This window comes from Xenopus laevis, chromosome 3S (genome assembly GCF_017654675.1).
Source record: "Xenopus laevis strain J_2021 chromosome 3S, Xenopus_laevis_v10.1, whole genome shotgun sequence".
Lineage (NCBI taxonomy): Eukaryota > Metazoa > Chordata > Amphibia > Anura > Pipidae > Xenopus > Xenopus laevis.
Window position 1 is genome coordinate 38,603,544 of NC_054376.1, and position 21,947 is coordinate 38,625,490.

General features: G+C 40.4%; 1 protein-coding gene across 4 annotated transcripts in view; it reads right to left on the bottom strand.

Moving 5' to 3' along the window:
* Positions 1-8,873: 8,873 nt before the first annotated feature.
* Positions 8,874-21,947, bottom strand: part of asb7.S (ankyrin repeat and SOCS box containing 7 S homeolog) — a 28,084-nt gene continuing 15,010 nt past the window's right edge. For 3 of the 4 annotated variants that reach the window (XM_018255272.2, XM_018255274.2, XM_018255273.2), the window contains exons 6-7: positions 19,757-20,362; positions 8,874-9,651 (exon numbers count right to left, since the gene is read on the bottom strand). In XM_018255272.2, the coding sequence (XP_018110761.1) occupies positions 9,512-9,651; positions 19,757-20,362 (746 nt within the window). In that variant the 3' untranslated portion in view covers positions 8,874-9,511. Of the gene's footprint in view, positions 9,652-19,507; positions 20,363-21,947 lie in introns of those variants that run through there. The other variant, XM_041588213.1, reaches the window with a different exon arrangement.

The window sequence follows — 21,947 nt, forward strand, 5'->3', positions numbered from 1 at the left end:
AGCCACTTTCACGAGGTCATTAACGCCCTTGGCGTTGGGATGAGTCCGGATGTCGACTCATTATCAAGTGCCAAAATTGACAAACAATGTTACAAGTGAGATTAAATGCCCCAACGGATAAAACGGACGTTGGAAGAGTTTAAAAACAATGGTATTAGAGATTAAATGTCAAAGCAGATGGAGCTGAACAGTTGAAGCAGATCAGTGATCTGCGACTAGTAATGTTGTTAGAACCCAGATGGGAAGACATAAAACAGCTTTGAAATCTGACCTATGAATGCTTCCAATGTATGGACCATGTGCCATGCAGAACAGTTACTTATCCAGATCTAAACATTTTATCCAAGCCAACAGAATTATCAGGGGCCACAATCCACCTCCCTCCACCAATGTTTTATTTTGTTTAACTAGTGGGTTCAGATATCTTTTTGATATAGACATTTCTCACACTTTTTGTTTTCTAATACACAGAGGCTGGATCTAGACTTGTCCACATCAAACGCACCCAAAGCAAAACATCTCACTAATGGCTTTGATCAGGCAGCCAGTCGCTCAGAACTCCCTCTGTTGGTTAGAGGCTGGTAAAACGGGGTGCAGAGAGTATTTAAGCTACCAAATCCGAGAAATACTCACAGGATAAATACACTAAGGATAGTAAAGACCCGTTCAACTTGAGCGTATGTGCTTTCAAGTTATACGAACGTTTGTTAAGGGACCACGTTCAAGATTATGTTCTGGAGAATGGAATAAGTAATCACATGGCTTTATGAAGGATACAGTGTAGTCATTTCAGACAAGTTTGATTGCTTTTTATTTATTTTATTTTTTCGTATAATAGATTTTTATTAACGTTTCAAAGGGCAAAGGATAGGGGTACAGAAAAAAAAAGGAAGGAGAGGAGGGGGGGGGATATTCACTATACATAGCATAGCAAATCAATAATCATACATCTCTAGACATGCAGTAAGTACAAATGTAACCAGATATATCGAACAGCTAAGAGCTCATGATTCGCTTGTATTCAGCGGTGTCCCTGAACAAAAACCAGCGTACCCATGTGTTCCTATAGGTGGTGTGTTGTTTTTCTGTAGAAGAGGAAAGTTCCTCAAATTTCGCTATCTCATTTACTTTCCCAACCCAATCTTTTAAAGTGGGAGCCAGAGGGGATTTCCATAATCTCGGGATAAGTATCTTGGCCGCGTTAAGTAAGTGCCTTTCTAGAGTCAAATCTGAAACGTCTGCTATGGGGTCCCTGTCCCAAAACAAAAGAATCCATTCTGGGGTACGGGGTATCCTTCGACCTAATGCTTGTGAGCTGGAGAATTCCAGACCAGTAGCTATTGAGATCCGGGCAGGACCAGAAAACATGGAGGAGTGTGCCAGTATCAGCTTTGCATCTCCAGCACGTATCGCTCGTGGCCGGATAAATCAATTTCAGTTTATGCGGCGTATAGTACCATCTACCCAGTAACTTATAATTCAATTCCTGTATTTTACAACACCTGGAGCTAAATAACAAGTTAGCAATGCCGTTAGTGAGATCTTCCTCTAAGAGATCTAGGCCTAGATCCAATTCCCAGGCCCTTATAAAGGGTAATTGTTTCTTCCCACCTTCTAGTCTTTGCATGTCATATATCATAGAGATTATCCGTTTCGGGGGAGTATCGCAGTGGCATAGGTTCTCGAAGGGGGTAAGTTGTCTTCCTAAATTATTACTACCACCATTGTATTTGTAAAAATGTTTGTCAGGTCTGGATTGTCTGAGGGTTGTGAGGTCGGCTAACTGAGTATTGTCCATAATGTGTATAAATTGTAAATGGCCGTCTACTAACCAATCTCTAAAGGCATTAGGATGCAAAGCCGGAGGAAATGCTGGGTTATTAGTGATAGGGATAAGTGGAGAGGGAAAGGAAGTGAACTTCAAATTCCCCTTCACTGAGTCCCATGTGGTCAATGTGCTTTTCAATAATGGATGGGATTCATGTAGAATCCTCCGATGGAACTTATCTATCCAAGGTAAATGAATCAAGTGTGTAGCTGTGGACTGTTGTTCGATCTCTACCCAATCCTTATTATCTAAAGGTGGCCATAGACTCCAAGATCTGCTCGTTTGGCGACATCGCCAAACGAGCGGATCTTTCCCCGATATGCCACTAACGGCATGGCTATATCGGGGGTAATTCGAACGTTCGGCCGTATGGCCGAACGATCGAATTACGATGCGCCAAGCGGCTCCGACGGGTCAGTCGGGTAAAAATCCAACCTTCCCGATCGATATCGTGGCCAGATATCGATCGGGAAGACCCGTTGGAAGCCCCCATACACGTGCAGATAAGCTGTCAAATCGGTCCAAATGACCGATATCGGCAGCTTTATCTGCCCGTGTATGGCCACCATTAGTGATGAGACCAATCTATTATCCTGGATAATTTAGCAGCCTTCAAATATCTTGCACAATCAGGAAGTGCTAACCTGCCTTCGATCTTGCTTTAATATAATGTAGAGGTCTTTATCCTGGGTGGTCGCCCCTGCCAAATAAATCTGATTATAGAGGACTGAAAGGTTTTTAACCATTTGTCGGAATACAAAAGTGGGATGCATTGAAACATGTATAGCAGGCGTGGCATAATATTCATTTTTATGACATTTATTCTGCCTAACCATGATAGATAGTGTTTGGACCAATTTTGCCAAGTCCTTCTTTACCTTGGAGATAAGCGCCCTACAGTTCACTTCTATCCAATCGTCATATTCTTTAGTAATGATTATACCTAGATAAGTAAATTGTCTGTTTGCCCAGCTGTATGGAAATTTTTGGGAGAGTCCCTGTAGGGTGTTTGGAGAGAGGGAGATGTTTAACGCTACTGATTTACTATAGTTCACTTTGAAATTGCTAATTCTACCAAATATGTCAAATAGGTTATTCAGGTTTGGGATCGTAATGAGCGGATTTGATAAAAAAAAAGCAGGTCATCTGCATAAGCAGCCACTTTGTAATGTTTCTGTCTGACAGTGACTCCCGAAATATCCGGATTGTGGCGGATCTGCGAGAGGAAGGGTTCAAGGGCCAGGATAAACAAAGTGGGTGATAGGGGACAACCCTGGCGAGTCCCATTTTTAATACTAATGCAATCGGAGAGTGTTCCATTTACTCTAACTCTGGCTATAGGGCCATTGTAAAGAGATCGTATCCATTTGCAAAGACAGTCCCCAAACCCAAATCTTTGTAAGCAACTGAACATATATTCCCAGCAAACCCTGTCGAAGGCCTTTTCGGCATCCGTCGACAATAGCATAAGAGGGATTTTCTTGAGCTTTGCATAGTGAAGAATATTAATTAGTTTGTTGGTATTATCTCTTGTTTCCCTACCGGAGACAAAGCCTGCTTGATCGAGGCCAATCAATTGACCTAGGACTGCTTGCATTCTAGTAGCAACTATTTTGGCTAAAAATTTGACATCCACATTTATCAATGAGATAGGTCTATAATTGCTAGGGTCAACAGCAAGTATTTAGGAGTGCTCTACCCTCTTATATTCACCTGTGTAGGTCCAGGTGCTAAACTGGAGGACCTTTGCCTGCAAGCTTGATAAAGGGTCCAGTTGGGCCCAAAACGTTGCCCTATTGTGTATATGTATGGGCTAATAAAACACTGAAGATTTTTTCAATACTACCGGTGTGCTACTGGATTTCTTCCATTATAATTGCTAGGCTCGTCAGGGTTCTTATTTGCTTTCAATAATAGTGAGATATGGGCTTCTAAGGAATGATGTGAGAACTGGGCCTCAGTTTGCAAAGCATTGAACGCTTTAGTCATATGGGGTACCAGTAGTGATGAACATTCTTTGTAGTAACTAGATGTATAGCCATCCTGGCCAGGGCTCTTGCCTGATGGAGACCCTCTAATTGTCTGAGTGACTTCCTCTGCTGTGATGTCTGCGTCTAAGACTTGTTGTTGCGCTAGAGATAGGCGGGGTAACCGGGTAGTATCTAAAAAGGAGGTGATGGAAGTCTTTTGGGTGAGAGTATCAGCTGGCGTAGGGTTTGGTATCTGGTACAATTCTGAGTAAAATCTATGGAACTCTTGTGCTATTTGAGGACTGCTGTGTACCTTACCCCCAATTTTCGGTTGTATACTGTGAATAAGATTTCTGGTAACCTGCGATCTCAAGAGGCGGCTAAAAGCTTACCACATTTATTCCCGTGTTCATAAAAACGGTGTGATTGCTTTTTATTTTGTAGTTAATAAGTAGCTGGACAGTGGATTTTTGCCAAAACTATGTAGCCCAATTCATTCCATTTAGGATGCTGCATCCTTGAGGCAGGATGTTGACAAACTGGCAATCTGGGTGGCACATGAGATTCAATATGGATCATTGTAAATGTTTGGGATACAAAAATATGCAAGATATGTATACTCTAAATGGGATTAAGTTAGATATATACTTGATGGAGTGAACCTGGGGGTACTTGTGGATGTATAATATAATCGTTGATGTAGAATACAAGGTTAATCAGCAGGAAGGGCAAACAAGATTTTGAGTTGTATCATAAGGTTACTGATTTGATACTTCCCCTTTACAAAGCACTGGTAAGGTCCCATCGAGGATATTCTGAGCAGTTTGTTCTCCAGTACCAGACATTATTGAATTAGAGAGAGTTGACAACTAAGCTGGTAAAGGGTATGGGAAGTCTCAGTTATGAAGAGAGGCTGGCCAAGTTGTTTTCACTGGAGAAGAGCGTTTATCCCTCTCCGTCAGCTAATCTGGAGCTTCTGGTACTTGCATTGACAGACAGTTTTTTTAAGATTTTGTGCTCTTTCAGTTTAGGAGACTTTCCTTGGGGGGGACTTTTAGTTTACTTAGGAACACAAAATATGCTGGAATGGTTATGTAATTCCACTTCTCTAACAAGATATAGGCTCTAAATCAGGGGTGTCCAAACTTTTGGCTTCCCTGGGCCACATTGGAATTAAAAATGTTCTGGGGCCACACTCAAAATACACACAAACACTAACTTTTGATTTATTTTATTGTAAAAGAAAAAAGGGTATCATAAACCTAGAGAGATTTTTGTGTTTGAGAAACTAATGTAATATCTGGTTGAATGGAAGAAGTTGCAATTCTCAAGGTGCTCATCAGATAATTTGGTTCTAATTTCACTCTAAGGGGCCGATTCATCAAGAGTCGAATAGCGAGGGTTAATTAACCCTCGATATTCGACTAGGAACTAAAATCCTTCGACTTCGAATATCGAAGTCGAAGGATTTAGCACAGATAGTACGATCGTACGATCGAAGGATTATTCCTTCGATCGAACGATTAAATCCTTCTAATCGAACGATTCAAAGGATTTAAATCCAACGATCGAAGGAATATCCTTCGATCAAAAAAACTTAGGAAAGCCTATGGGGACCTTCCCCATAGGCTAACATTGACTTCGGTAGCTTTTAGCTGCCGAACTAGGGGGTCGAATTATTTTTAAAGAGACATTACTTCGACTATCGAATGGTCGAATAGTCGAACGATTTTTACTTCGAATGCTTCGATAGTCGTAGTCGAAGGTCGAAGTAGCCCAAAAAAACGTCGAAATTCGAAGCTTTTTACCTTCGAATCCTTCACTCGAAGTTAATGAATCGGCCCCTAAGTGTGTTCATTCTTGAAAAAAGTTGCTCACAAATGTAGGCGCTGCATATATCCCTAGCATAGCGGGCGTTGCCTTTGTAAGTAACCGAACGCTCACTTGTTAACTGCTTAGGAAGCCACACACCTAGGCTTGCCACCTTTATGTCTGGCTGAGACCGGGCGGGGGGCGGGTCCGTGACATCAATGGGCGGGGCTATGGCGTCAGTGGATGGGGCTATGACAAGGCGATTGGCCGATCGCCGTGTCAATCAAGGGAATCCCGTCCAGTTTTCCTTGTTTGGAAACCCGGTCATAGACCCGGGCAGCCTCTCAAAATACCGGGCTGTCTGGGTCAAAACCGGACAGGTGGCAACCCTACACACACTGCATGTAAAATTGAAAGCACACAACTAGCGACCACGTACATAAACTCTCTGTGTGCGACATTGCAACATGACGTTTCCTGGATTGGCGGAAGTTCAAGCTGGGCCGCATTCATATCCATCCTAGGCCCTCGTGCCACAGGTTGGACACCCCTGCTCTAAATGATTACAAAATGAAGAAAATCATATTTCCTATAACATAAAGACGTCTGAAACATTTTTTTTTTTTACACATGATAATGCTACAAAGTCCTGCGTCTCTTGAATACCAAATATGAGTAGTTTCATGGAGATCCTCTCTTGTATAGGTCAAAACCTCTTATACATAACTCTTCCAATGGATAATATCATTTGTGAATCGCAATTTGATTGTGGTTCCATCTCACGCACACAGGTATGTGTTGGTGATGCTGCTGCTCCAATGAACACACAAAGAAATGAAGCCTTAGATTCTATGAGGGAGGCCGAAAGACCTTCTGGGTGTGTGAAACAGGGAAAGCAACACATTACAACTGTTTAATTAAATTCCAGTATATTGTTAGAGCACTAGTCTAACACAGGTTACTATTCCTTGAAATATACACAAAGCCATTTTTGTTGTTTTTACTGGTATAAAGTGGATCAGTAAAGTCTCCACTCCTGCCCAACGTTTTACCCGTATGGTGAGCTACAGTGATATTTTTGGCATTCTACCACTATGTTTTAACCCTGCCACTGCCCTTATAGTATTTAATCAAGCTCAGTGTACACACTCCTTGGATACCACTATCAGGACTGCAACGCTCTGCTCCAACTGTAGTATGTTCATTCAGTGCAACAGGTGGAGCACAAAACAGCAGTGATGGCAGCACCTTCTCAGAATATGGCCATATAGTAGTATATATCTATATCTATCTATATCTATATCTATATCTATATATATATATATATATATATATATATATATATTTTTTTTTTTTTTTTTTTTTTTTTTTATTTTATTGCTTAAAGGAAAACTATACCCCTGAACAATGTAGGTCTCTATTAAAAAGATATTGCATAAAACAGCTCATATGTAAAACCCTGCTTCATGTTAATAAAACATTTTCATAATATACTTTTTTAGTATTGGGTAATCATAAATTGAAAATAGCCATTTTAAAAAATAAGGCCCTCCCTTGGATCCTAGGGTTCACAGTGCACACACACATACCCAGCATGCTAGGTCACATGAGCCAATCAATCAGCCAATTTAGATTTGCTGTTACAGTTAGAGTTGTAGTATTTCTGGTCAGGTGATCTCTAAGGCAGCACAGTGAATATCATAAAAAGGGGATTAGGGGAAAAAATTTAAAAGGGCAATATTTACTTAAATATATCTTCCAGTTTGTTAAGATTTGTTAAGATGCCACTTAATTTTATATAAACTGTTGCTTATTTATTTTGGGGGTATAGTTTTCCTTTAAAGGGAAGTTCACCTTTAAGTCAACTTTTAATATGTTATAGAATGGCTAATTCTAAGCAACTGTTCGATTGGCCTTCATTTTTTCTTTTTTCATACTTGAATGATTTGTCTTCTTCTGACTCTTTCCAGCTCCCAAGTGTGGGTCTCTGACCCCATTGCTAGGGTAATTTGGACCCTAACAACCAGATTGCTAAAAATTGCAAACTGGAAAGCTGCTGAATAAAAAACTAAATAACTTAAAAAAAACAAAAACAAACCAAAGATAATAAAACATGAAAACCAATTACAAATTGTCTCAGAATATCACTCTCTACACCAGGGATCCCCAACCTTTTGAACCCATGAGCAACATTCAGAAGTAAAAGGAGTTGGGGAGCAACACTATCATGAAACATGTTCTTGGGGTGCAAATAAGTGTTTTGATTGGCCATTTGGTAGCCCCTATGTGGATTGTCAACCTACATTGAGGCTCTGTTTGGCAGTGCACCTGCTTTTTATGCAAACAAAATGTTCATCCAAGCTTGGAATTCAAAAATAATCACCTGCTTTTAGGCCACTGGGAGCAACATCCAAGGGGTTGGAAAACAATATGTTGCTCACGAGCTACTGGTTGGGGATCACTGCTCTACACCAAACTAAAAAGATAATTTAAAAGGTAAACAACTCCTTTAAAGGAGAACTAATCCCTTAATTAAAAAAACCCTACCCCCCTACATTATATAGACCCCCCCTCCGTGCTTCCCCCATAGCCTAGGTGGTAGCTTTGCTAAATGCCCCTAACTCTTTACTTACCCCTTGGTGCAGATTTAGGGCATCAGAGTTCACGGCAGCCATCTTCTTCTCTTCAGTAATCTTCCTGAAGTAAGTGCCGTATCGGCGCATGCGCAGTTGGAGCAATTTTCTGTATCGTGACAACTGTGCATGCGCCGAAAGTCACGGAAATTGCCAAAGCCCTGGAAAACCCATAGAGTACTGAAGTGGCTGAAGATGGCGCCCGTGAACTCCGCTGCACAGAATCAGCACCAAGGGGTAAGTAAAGAGTTAGGGGCATTTAGCAAAGGTACCACCTAGGCTGGGGGGTCTATGTAGGGTAGGGGATTTTAGTAGCAAGGGTTTGTTTCTCCTTTAAGTTGATCAACCAGCCATTCTGTAATAAGTGATAACAGCATATCATTATCACATTGTTTATTTGGTTATAGAGAGATTTAACATTCTAACCTTATAGCATCTTCTATGAAGAGACTTTCAATATATAAGTTTCTGATACTCAGCTGATTGATGGCATGATAAAGCCAGTGCAGATATAAACGAATACCTTCACATTTGGGTTTTTCACAGTCTAATGTCATTGCGGGGATAGACACTGGTTACAGGTGCATATGTGTGACTTGAACTCATGCTTATAAACTGGCAACCACTGGATTATCTCAAAGTGTGACTTTTATTATTTATGTTTATAAATAAGACACCATAGCACCATACAATTGAAAGAAAAAGGAGACACAGGAGGATGAAACATAAAATTATGTTGAACTGCAAACATAATGCTGGGACCAAAAGCTGAAGGGGGGCAGAAAAAGATGTAACCAAGTTCCTTGGTTCCAGAAATTGATCTGTTCTGCTGCTTATATCTCATTAAAAAAAGGGGTTTGTGGGAAACCAAATGTCCCCTGCATTGAGTCAACCTGTTTAATTTGCCCCAAGGGCTGACGTGTGATCATTACACTTGTACAATCTACAGCCTTTGGATCGGAACTTATTGGGCCACAGTGAGTATTACCCACAAAAAGAGATATATTCTGCAGGATACTGAATAAATGGACCGCTAAACCTGGACCAAAAACTAGCCCCAAATTCTTAAGACTTTACTAGCACACAAAATTTAAAAAAAAGGAAAAAAAAAATGATATTAAAATAAAATGTGTATATCTGCCTTCTGACTCCCATATCAGAAATTGCATAGGATATACTTTGTGCAAGACGCCTCTCCCCCCCACCCCCCACTTCTGGTATAACACAACCACAACGAGTCCAACGTGCTTCAGCCGTGAAAGCTGCGCTCAGATATCATCGAATTTGTGTTTTAAGTAGTCTTTTATAACCCTGGCGATTGGTAGCTCGTCCAGCAGCTGGAGATTCTGCAGTCCTATACAGTGGCGAATTTTAATCCGGCATAAATCCTGCAGATATCGCGGCTGCCCTGGGGAGAAACAGAGAGAAATCAGTGTGGGAGTAAGATTTCTTGTAACATAACAGATACAAGTCTTCTTGTCCAATTGCTAGTGGTAATACACTGGTTATACATAGAGAAACGCTTACGTACTGTAGCAGTGTAATGAGTTTATGACCACTAGTAGTGTCGTCCTGATCATTTTGGCTCTTAACTTGCTAATGATCTAATGGAAATTAGCTATAAAATGGCACTTCAGGCTGACCTATATGTGACCCACTCTTCTAAAAAAGAGGCAAATTCACGAAACGGTGAAAATTTGCCAGCCTGGCTTCGCACACATCGCATGGACAATGCTAATTCACGAAGATCCAAAGTTGCACACCAGTACCGAAACGCTGGCGTAATTACGCCAGTAAATCTATGCTCAGCAGTTCGAAGTTACGCTAGCGTTGGCTAATTAGCATATGATGTGCAGTTAAATTTGCCGAAAATTTGCCTGGCGTTAGAGTGCGAAGTTGCGCCAGAGTCTATCTTCTTGGCGAAATTACGCCAGCTATCGTTAGTAAATTTCCCCCTAAGTGTTATTTTAGAGTAAAATGAGATTATTCTGGGTATATGCACTTACAGCAGGATCAGTCCTATTAGCGCTACTGGGTTTTAGGGTTGCACAGCATCCAGGATTGGGTTCGGGATTTGGCCAGGATTCTGCCTTTTTCAGCGGGATTCGGATTCAATCGAATCCTTGTGCCTGGCTGAATCAAATCCGAATATTAATTTGCATATGTAAATTAGGGACAAGTAGGAAAAACACGCAACTTTTCATCACAAAAGAAGATTTTTTTTCCACTTTTTCCTTTCCTGACCCTAATTTGCATATTCAAATTAGGATTCAGATTGAGTTCGGTATTCGGCCGAATCTTTCACAAAGGATTCTGGGATTCGGCCGAATCCCAAACAGTGGATTTGGTGCATCCCTACTGGGTTTATTAAAAGATTCATCAGGAACAATAACTCATTCTTGGGTGGTTACAGGGAAAATGAGAATGAAGAGAGATTACAGGAACACTCTACTACAGAGAACAGATGTTTAATTTCATGCTGATGGCATATTGGGAAATGATTCCTATGTAATGTCTTCTTACTAATAAAGGCAAGTTAGGAGAAGCACAAATCATCAGCTCAGGCATTGGTGGATGTGGTACGTGAGGGTTAATCCGTGATCAGTGCTTGGTATCAATACACTATGGCTTTAAGGGGGGTGTTTACTGAACTCCGAATGCAAAAATCACAATTTTTTTTACTAGAAAATCAGACTTAAAAAATCTGGAATATTTTAAACCCAGAGGATGGAAAAGTCAGAACCTGAAAATCCGACAGCTCAGACCTTTCGAGGTTGCATATAAGCCAATGGGAGAAGTCCCAATGATTTTTTGATGTGCGCTTGGTTTCGTGCAAAGTTTTCAGGTGAAAAATCCGAAAAAATCTGATGAAAAATCCAAAAAAATCATGAAAATCTGACTTTTTCCCGCAAAGCAAATATTCGGGAAAATGCAATAAATAAGCAGAAAAAAAACCTGAGTGGATTTGATCGGAGTTTGTGGCAGAAAATAAATACATTCAGACTTTGATAAATAACACCCTACATCTCTTGAGAGGGAAAGAAGTTCAGATTAAAGGAGAACTAAAGCTTAACTAAAGAAGTAGGCTAGAAATGTTGTACATTATGTTTTGGGCTTCTGTACCAGCCCAAGGCAACCACAGCTTTTTAGCAGTAAAGATCTGTCTCCAAAGATGCCCCAGTAGCTCCACATCTTCTTTTCTGCTGATTCACTGCACATGCTGCTGTTACTTACTGAGCTTAGGGACCCACTCACAATATACAGGACATATAAGGCTAATTAGTAATTAATACAGATAATTAATACATGGCAGCACAGAAACCAGTGCAATTAACATCAGAATTTAATAATCAGCCATGTAGCATGATTACAGGCCAACCTCATTTTTTGCTTGATAATTTGCGACAACCCCTAAGCTTAGCTTCTCAACAGTTTCTCAGAGCCCACTGAGCATGTGAGTGTCACAGACACTTTCCAAGATGGTGACCCCCTGTGACAAGTTTGAAGTCCTGGATCATTGCTGCTATTGACAAGCTGAAACTTTAGACTGGTGCAAAAAGTTCACTGCATAAAATATGGAATTTTTAACCAGATTAATTTTTAGGGTTTAGTTCTCCTTTAAAGGATCAGTATACCACCCTGTTCAGCACGATTTTTTTTTTTAAGAAACACAAATCAATTCTTTAAAGCTTCTATGAGTATGTTACTATGTTACTATGAGTAACTGTGGGTTTAGGAGAAGGCAGCTAATTAGATTACCAGCGCACAGATAGACCCCATGCATAACGGACTTCTGCAGTACATGAAGAATAAAGAAAGGGGGGTTGTTTATACAGAGCTCTTTATCTTTATTAAAACGGACTCCGCTCTTTACAGAGAAAAGACAAGTAAATACCCTGCGCCCATCCTCTCCAAATCCCTCTGGTCTTATTGTGACCCAAACCCACAGCTGATGTCATGTGAAGGGGGTAGAGCCTGATCATATGAAGGGGAAGAAGGGTTTAAACAGGCCTGGAGTACATACTAGGGGGGAGTGCTGGAGGTCAGTTATAGTAAAAGTGCCTAATTATTTTCCATAAAGGGATTCGGTCACAGGAAAGTAAATAGCGCTGCTCGAGCAGCATTTTGCACTGAAATCCATTTTACAAAAGAACAATAACAGATTTATTTATAATTAATTTTGAAATCTAACATGGGGCTAGACATGCTGTTTGTTTCCCAGGTGCCCTCAGCCATGGGGCTTTTGCTCAGATAAACTTCAGTCACTCTGCTCAGTCTACTGCTGTGCTGCAAGTTGGAGCGATATCACCCCCCATGTTAGCTGCTGGAGAGGAAACAAGAATTTTGTCGCCCACGATACAAGAGGAATCACGGGCAACAAAACTTCCTGTTTGTCATTGCCTTAAAGCCCAGTTTTAAAATCAATTAAAGTGAGTTCAGCTGTCCTAGCTACTCTTAAACTTCATTGATTGCCTTCTATAGGACTGTTTTTCATATTTTTAGTAATCTGATGACAGTATTATCTTTTTTGTCATTTTGTAGCCACAACAAGAAGCTGCTACTAGCAGCTGTGTGTGCCTTCAACCTTAAAGGGATGCTGTCATGGGAAAACGTGTTTTTTTCAAAACGCATCAGTTAATAGTGCTGCTCCAGCAGAATTCTGCACTGAAATCCATTTTTAAAAAGAGCAGATTTTGTTGTATTCAATTTTGAAATCTGACATGGGGCTAGACATACTGTCAGTTTCCCAGCTGCCTCCAGTCATGTGACTTGTGCTCTGATAAACTTCAGTCTCTTTACTGCAAGTTGGAGTGATATCGTCCCCCTCACTTTCCCCCCCAGCAGCCTAACAACAGAACAATGGGAAGGTAACCAGATAGCAGCTCCATAACACAAGATAACAGCTCCCTGGAAGATCTAAGAACAGCACTTAATAGTTAAAGTCAAGTCCCACTGAGACTGATTCAGTTACATTAAGTTGGAGAAATAACAGCCTGCCAGAAAGTAAATCCATCTTAAAGTCCAGGCACAAGTCACATGACTGGAGCAGTTGGCAAACTGACAAAATGTCTATCCCCATGTCAGATTTCAAAATTGAATATAAAAAAAATCTGTTTGCTCTTTTGAGAAATGGATTTCAGTGCAGAATTCGGCTGGAGCAGCACTATTAACTGATGTGTTTTTGGAAAAAACATGTTTTTTCCATGACCGTATCCCTTTAATATTGGAGACAAACATCACCGGTGATGTTGCCCATAACAACCAATCAACAATTATATTGAACAGTTACCAGTACAAGTTAGAATACAAAAGCAAAGGATCTAATTGGATGCTATGGCAACATAACCGGTGATGTTTGTCTCCAATGTTAATTAATATGCCACTAAATGTGCTTTTCTATAAATATCTTGTATTTACATGTGTTATATTGTACTGATGCTTCCCTAGATATTATGATTAAAATTTCCAAAGCCCGGGTGACAATGAGCTTAGAATCTCTCTCCGTTGACTGGGACAGCAATAGCCCAGAAATGCGGGTGCACCTGCATCAGGCAATTGCCATTAGGAAAAGTGGCAGTCAGCACAAAATTTTAAGACCCAAAGCTAAAATGCATAAAGCTTCTGGTACAGCCTATTTCACTTAATTGTTGTATTTCCCCCAGATATTTCATGTGTTTGATGTGAAACTTTTGCCCAGTCAAGTTAACCTCACAGCTTAGTTGTGTTTCAAGATATATTTGTTTGTATGTGTCAAAATGTCTTTTTATAATGAATGTTCCTTCTCTCTTCTAATACACATTTGTCCATCTGGGAGCAGCATATGTTTATGTTTTATACAGCATCTTTTCAGCAAATAGCCTAGATACAAAAAGGGTTATTTATCAAAGGTCGAATTTCGAATTTGTGTGATTTTTTTTTTTTACTCTAACAAATTCAAATTTACTCAAAACTGGAATGGGAGTTTATTTATGAAAAAAATGGAACGTCTAATATTCGTTCCAACCCGATAATTTGAATCAAATCAAGTTTTCCTCCTAAAAAAAAAAACTCGAATGTCAGGAAGGCAATTAACATATTCAAATGGTTCAACGGACCTCTGCCATCGACATAGAACTGTTTCCAGGGTTGAGGTGTGATAAATTTCACATTCAGGTTTACATTCCAGTTGTTTTGTTTTTTTTTGAAAATTCGAATTCACCATTCAAACCATAATAAATCTGTTTTACTGGACAGCCTACAGCTACAAAAATACTAGTACAGCAAGTTCAAAGGGAATCCATCTATCATTTACTGACTGAGTACATAGTTCAGCATGTTATCATCCTCCTTTATGTAAATTGCACCAACTATTACATTTTGCTTTAATTGATTATACATAAGTCCAGGGGCCTGGACAGGTTATGGTTTTATATACAGATATATTATAAGCCCTATCGTTCCAGAACATGTAGACTTAAAGGGGATGTAAAGGCATCTTTAAAAAGAAACCTATCTCCAATATATTTCAATTTAAAGATGTGTACCATTTTTATAAGAAACCTGACTGTATGCAGTGAAATTCTCCCTTCGTTTTACTTGCTCTGACAGCTGCAGTTAGACGGTCCCTAACTGCTGTGCAGGGAAACGATCATACTTTCAAACGACAGGGGGAGCCCCTCCCACCTTACTTCCCAGAACTCGAGCAGCTTTGTTTGTTTCCCTGTAACAGTTGTGTATATTTGTATCCCAGTGCAGTCTGCATATTCTGATTATTAATCAGTCTTGCTGTATCGGCTTCTGGCAGATATTATTTGACTTGTGCTGTTTTGATCATTTATGACAATCCCTAAGCTTAACCTCCCAACTGAAGCCCAGACCACAGTGAGCATGTGCGTAGTCTTGGTCTTGCAAAGATGTTTAATAAAGTTCCAAGATAACAGCCCCCTGCGCTAACTTTAAAAGCATAAATTATTTCTTTAATTGGGCTTATGGTGCAGTAAATTCATGTTTATATTTAGTATAATACATTTCTAGCCTTATTCTATTTTAGACTTTAGTTGACCTTTAAATTGGCTGTATTAGTAACTTTTTGTAACTGCAGGCTACCTAGTTATCTTTTACAGACATGCCCACCTTGAGGTAGGTGATATTGGGATGATCTAAATGTTTGGGCCATGGGTCAAACTACTGGATCATAATGGAGGACAAGCAGGCCATTGGGGTTGAAGACCTCACCCCAAGAGGTTTTTTAAACCTGCCTGTTTGACATTTGGCCAATGTTTGCCCAGATACTGGTCAGGGAGACCCCAAGGAGGGCCCCATACACAGGCCAATAAGCCATAGACATAATCAGTCGGCAGCTTTGATCAGCCCATGTATGGTCACCTTTATATTTTACAACAGGGGGTACATTATTCCCTAATTGACTACACTATATACCCCCCTTTTTTTTGGTTCTTCCTTCTCCAGAACCTTTTGTCCTAACTTTACAAAGACTTAAATATTAAGTCGGACATGGTGGTTATCACAAACTGAATACCTGAAGAGAATATTTCCTTCCCATATCCTCTAATTGATCTATATGTATATATTATATACTCAGCTGTGAACGGATCATTTTAAAACTTAGACATTTTCTTTTAAGAAATAAAAAACAGCAAAATCAACATTTACAAAGGAATCGTGTAGGCTTATTCAATATGGAATGAAAGGATAGCCGCAAATGAGAAATGAGTTTACAGAGTGTAAAGAAAACAACTGCGCTCACGCAAACACATTAATTCATATTTGTTATACAGAGACAATTAGATGGGCCTCGTTGTCCTTTGCCATTCACAACACTTTCCAAGATGTGTATCGTGATGAAAGACCTCAGCCTCAACGGGAATCTTTTTTAGATCTGGTTTCGACCCGCTCCTCTCCCTTTCTTCAAAGAAAACTAATTTCAATAGTCAGCACTCAATCTTCATGTCTGTAAAGGTACGGAGCCTTGCCAATACTCACAGAAGATTTATATTCTCTCATTAAAGCAAACTTATGAAAGTTTAGAGCAGAAACGCTCGCTCCTTTGAACAGCTCTGGCCTGCTGAAAGCCCCGTGACGTTCTTCATTTAATGACTAGCACAACCATAATAAAATCAGTAAAACAACACATTAACCCATTCCTAGAAGAGGAGTTAGGGATGATTATTGGATATTTACAGGTATGGGACCTGTTACCCTGGTATATTTGGGACCTTGGGATAAGGGATTGTTCTATAATTTGGATCCTTTAAAGTATAGTAAACAACAACAATAAACATTAAAAAATGTAATTTAATTAATTAAACCAAATACAATTGGACCAGGGAAGTCTAAGCTGGAGGAGAGTTGCTCCAAAAGTCAGAAGCAGGAATGCAAGTGACTGGCCAATACTGCTTTCAGATGCAGCTACAAATAATAGAACAGCTAAGTTGCTTATAATGAAATCTTGTAATGTTTAAGTTTATAACCCAACATATTAAAGGACAAGTAAACGTAAAACCACTAGGATGCCAGTTTGCTTGGTACAGAACTCTTTACAAAAGCTCTGCACTGCTATTTTGCCAAGTCTAAATTCAGGAGATACCTGGGAACCTGGGGCAAGAAGACAACAGCCCATTCTGGAAGAAATTACGGAGGCTGTATGGGTTGGCCTATGGCAGTAATCCCCAACCATAGCTCATGAGCGACATGTTGCTCTACAAACCACTTGGATGTTGCTCTCAGGGTCCTCAAATCAGGTGCTTATTTTTGAATTCCAAGCTTGAAAGCAAGTTTTAATTCAATAAAAACTAAGTATAATGCCAAGTAGAGCCTCTTGTAGGCTGCCAGTCCATATATGGGCAACCAAATAGCCTATCACAGCCCTTATTTGGCACCCCAAGGGACTTTTTCTTGTTTGTGTTGCTCCCAAGTAAAAAAGGTTGGGAACCCTTGCCTATGGTATGACAAAAATTATTAGAATCAATGGAAATGCCTAGCAAATTTTTACCTCTCCCTGTAAGTGATTTTATGGTTCCTTATTTGTTAACTAGCCATATTAATCACACGCCAAGGGGGCTTAATGGCTCATGTTACCATTCTATTAACCTTATTATTTTAAGTTCTGCTAAGTGCTAAGAAGCTATTCTTGCAGTTAAATCCAGGTATACTAATCCATATATGCCCTTTATAGAGGACTACTATCTTGTGCATATGAGAATTTGCTACAGTATGATTTCACACTCAATTTCTATAAGGACCAGGGATTTAGCCCTAAACCCTTCTCTGGTCTATACTATACTATAGATGAAGCAAACCCTGCAGTCACAAGGGGCCTGGACTGTGAGGTCTGCTTCCTTTATAGCGAATAAAAAAAAAACCTCCTTCCCCAGCCGCTCTCTTACCTGCAGTGAGGAGGGGGGGACACAAGTTGGTCGGGGCCTGGAATAGGTGGGGCAGAAGTGGGACATGATGTGTAGGCGGGCGGAGGTGCGACAGGAAGTGGGTGGGAGGATGGGGATCGGAGTGCGCCGGCCCCTCTGAAGATTTTTTTGCCACCGACTACTACTACTAGTAATTTACTACTATTGTGGAGGTCAGCGCTGATCCACGCCTTTATGCCACCTGAGGCGGCCTTCCGTTGCCGCCACCACCCCTCCTCACGGCGCCTTTTCTGCGCAGGAGGGGGTCAGGGCGCTGCACGACGCTAGTGCAGAGAGCGCAATTGCGCTCTCTGCACTAGAAGAGCTGAATTTCTGGGTTGAAGACCGAAAATTCGGCTCTTAGTTACCAGGAGCGGCATTTTTGGTGAAGCGAACCTGGTGGAGGTACAACTAAACCATTGTACCTCCACATCAGCATAAAGTATTTATAGGTCAAACTGCTATACATTTCTCTGTCAGTTCTTTAAAATCAGAACATGAAATATGTCTCTCCTTGTTACCTGGCTGCCATTTTGCCTGCTCATCATCTCTGATCACGACACTGCCCTTTGTAGACCGGTGCAACTATCCCTGCTACGCATGCGCGTGATTTCCAGGGGAAAGAGCAATTGAGACTATGTGCAGATTTCCCACTACAGGAACTGCTCATTTGCATATTACTCCCGAATTTAGGGTGAGGGAGTACCAGCACCGGCATCAAATGGCTGCTTGACATGAAAGCTTAAAGGGAAAATGCAATGCCGAGACAGAAAACAAACGACAGTAATTTACCCAATAAAATTGGGATAATGCTATGTAGGATTTCCTTGTCCTGGTGACAATGTTTGCTGAATCTCTGGAGAAATAAAGCTAATGGAAAATCAATATTGGTATCACTCTATACCACAACCACTGCTTGCAACTGCTCCACCAGAACCAACCCCCCCACCCCCAACCCAAGATGCTGCATGCGACTGGACCGGCAGAACATTTACCAATTTAATTTTATAAGCAGAGTAAAATTTTGTCAGGAAAATATTTTTTAACCAAAATGAATGCTTGGGACCTGGAGTTGTAAGGATAATATTTCTGTAATTTGTCTCTTCATACATTAAAGAGATACTGACATCACTTTTTTACATCTATCATAATATTGCCTTTGAAAGCAACTTATAACTTTGCCATAAAGTATTTGCACAATGCTTTTACATTACCTGTCTGATGCCCCAAGTTTCTGTAGGAGGGGGCTGCCATATTTGTGCAGCAGGAGGCCGTTAGCATTAGAAACTTTAACTGACAGTCTGAGATGTGACCGTCAGGTTGGCAAAACAGTCAGGTTTAGAAATTTCAACTAACAATAACTTAGATGAACAAACCTCTCAGCAGAAAACGATCAACATGACCTATAGGTACCTTTTAAAGGAGAAGGAAAGCTCCAAAACAATTTATTGCCAATAGATTAGCCACAATAGTGCAAGCTAGAACGCTATATTTATTCTGCAGAATGGTTTACCATACCTGAGTAAACAGCTCTAGACACTCTCTCTGTTTGTTTACGATAGAAGCTGCCATATAAGCTTGGTGTGACATCACTTCCTGCCTGAGTCTCTCCCTGCTCACTTACAGCTCTGAGCTCAGATTACAGCAGGGATGGGAGGAGGGAGGGGGAGAGGAACAAACTGAGCATGCTCAAGCCATGCCCTGGAGGTTTAAGCTGAAAACAGGAAGTCTGATACAGAAGTCCATGTGTACACAATAAAAGGAAAGAAGTGCTGTGTTTCTTTTGACAGAGGGCTCAGAGCAGCATTACTTTGCGGGTTTACTGGTTTATATAGACCTTTCTGATAAAGCTTACTTAATTTTAGCCTTTCCTTCTCCTTTAATGCACAGTCATAATTTAAAAAGTAGTTTTTTTAGTGTCAGTATCACTTTAAGGGGCATGTTCATGAGTTGATTTTAAGTTTTCCCTTATTTTACACCATGTGTCTGTGGTCCAACCAGTATAATGCATTTTCCTGATTTTACAGGTTATTGTTTGAACCTGTGGGTGACATAGTGCCCAACACACAAATTGGACTCCTAAGTTATATCAACTGCACTTTTACCTACTTCTTACTTCCTGTAGGAAATCCAAGCAAGGCCGGCTAGCTCCAGAGATGTTTAATGATACAGCCAGTGGGGTCTGGCCTTCGTAATTTCTAGTGGTCATGTCTGCACCATAATTGTATAACATTCTGGCACAGAGAACATCATCTCTCAGGGCTGACAGATGGAGGGGGGTCTGCCCATCTTCCAGTCTGCCTAAGTTTGTGTCGGCACCCCTCTGCAGGAACATACGGCAGTATGAGTGATTGCTTTTAATAACGGCATAGCGCAGCAGGAACCCGTTTTGGATATCAATATTGGCATTGTGGTCCAGGAGAATCTTGACACAGCTTGAACGTTCCCGGATTATGGCAAGTTGAAGAGGAGTTGTGCCTTTGTCGCTCAGGGGATCAACCTCAGCTTTGAACTCAAGTAGCAGCTTAACAAAAGAGTCCCTGCCGTAGTGAGCGGCCACGTGCAACGGCGTCCAACCATCATTGCTCTTAGCGTTTATTATATCACTGCGGTACTCCGATTCAAGCATGAGGCGGGCTATCCGCGCTCGTCCGTGCATAGCGGCATAATGCAGTGCTGTGAAACCACCAATCAAATCTTTCACTGTGGGGTCCGCTAAATAAAAGAAAACAGGAACTGTAAAATTGCAGTTTCAGATGAAAAAAAAAAATCACAAGTCATAATGGCTTCTTGGATTTAAAATAAAGGTTGTCCCATTTAAAGAACCCTCTTGTGATTTCCCTCTGCTTAGAAAATAAAGTTAGTGAGCAGCGAAGAGTCATAGGACTTTCCTTGTGTCAATTCTCAGCAGAGCAACGTCAAAGACATTTCTTTTCTCACAAAATTAACAGCAGGTGATGCCGTTGCTTCAAAGTTATACAGGAAAGCTGGAAACCTATTATCCATAAAGCTCAGACTTACGGGAAGGCCGTGTCCCATAGACTACATTTTAATCAAATAATTCAAATATGTAAAATAAAATTTCCATTTTTTGTAATTATAAAGCAGTACCTTGTACTTGACTGGATTTTTGAAAGGAACAGTAAAACCAAAACATTTTAAGCATTTTTAAAGGGGACGTATAGCATTCATTTTCAGAATGCATCAAACCATGTAAAATAACGTAAAATAGAATAAATAGTTTTTATTTTGATACCTTTTGGATCAAAAACATCTGTATTAGCTTGAAAACTGTGCTCAGTCCTCCCCCTTTGTAACTTCTTGTTCAAGATTTTCCACTATCTGACTGTAGAGCCAGTTTTTATTTCTACACTGGACTGTTCCTTTAAAGTCACTCTATACCACCACCACCACTGCTGCTTGCAACTGCTCTACCAAGACACAATAAAGATCATATACCTACAGGTATATGATCTATTAGCAAGAATGCTCGGGACCTGGAGTTTTATGGATAAAGGATCTTTCTGTAATTTTGGATTGCCATACATTAAGGAGCATATTAATTAATATTGGAGAAAAACATCATGTTCATCATCATGCTCATGTTGCCCAGAGCAACCAATCAGCAAGTTAGAAAACAAAAGCAAAAGATCTGATTGGTTGCTTTAGGCCACATCACTGGTGATGGATAAAAGGTTTCCAGATAAGGGATCCTAAACGAGTTTAAACTTCTAATACAGTGAATCCTCTATTTTACATCCCAGATTTCAAGTTTCTGTGGTCCAACCAATATAAAACATTTTCCTGATTTTACATTTCCCAATGAGTTTTAGAACTGTAGAGTCTAACTTGAATGTCGTACAAGATACTTGTGTTCTCTTCAGAGCCAGAACTGTAGAAGATGAAATATTCTAGTAGACGAGTTAATGGCTTTCCACCCTGACATGTCTCCCTCACATCTCTACATCTCTGTATTGCTTTCATTTTCCTCTAAGAGAAAGCATGTGTAGGAACATCTGCCCATCAGCGGATTTCCTGTGGTCTGGCACGATGGGCATAAGGATTTGAAGCATGTTCCTCTGAGGCCTGTCGCATTTCCAAGCAACAAATCATTTATTAAGTGCCTTAGAACATTTTGTTTTATTTACAGGAACACCCCCAATCCGTTTGCTTGGATAGAAATGGATAGCAGACAGCTAAATGTGCCCTTTCGCATCTAATATACAACTCTGTGGCTTGGTTTGTTTCAATTGTCAAACTTCTTTTGTTAAAGGGCTACTAATACTGTACAGAAAAGAGT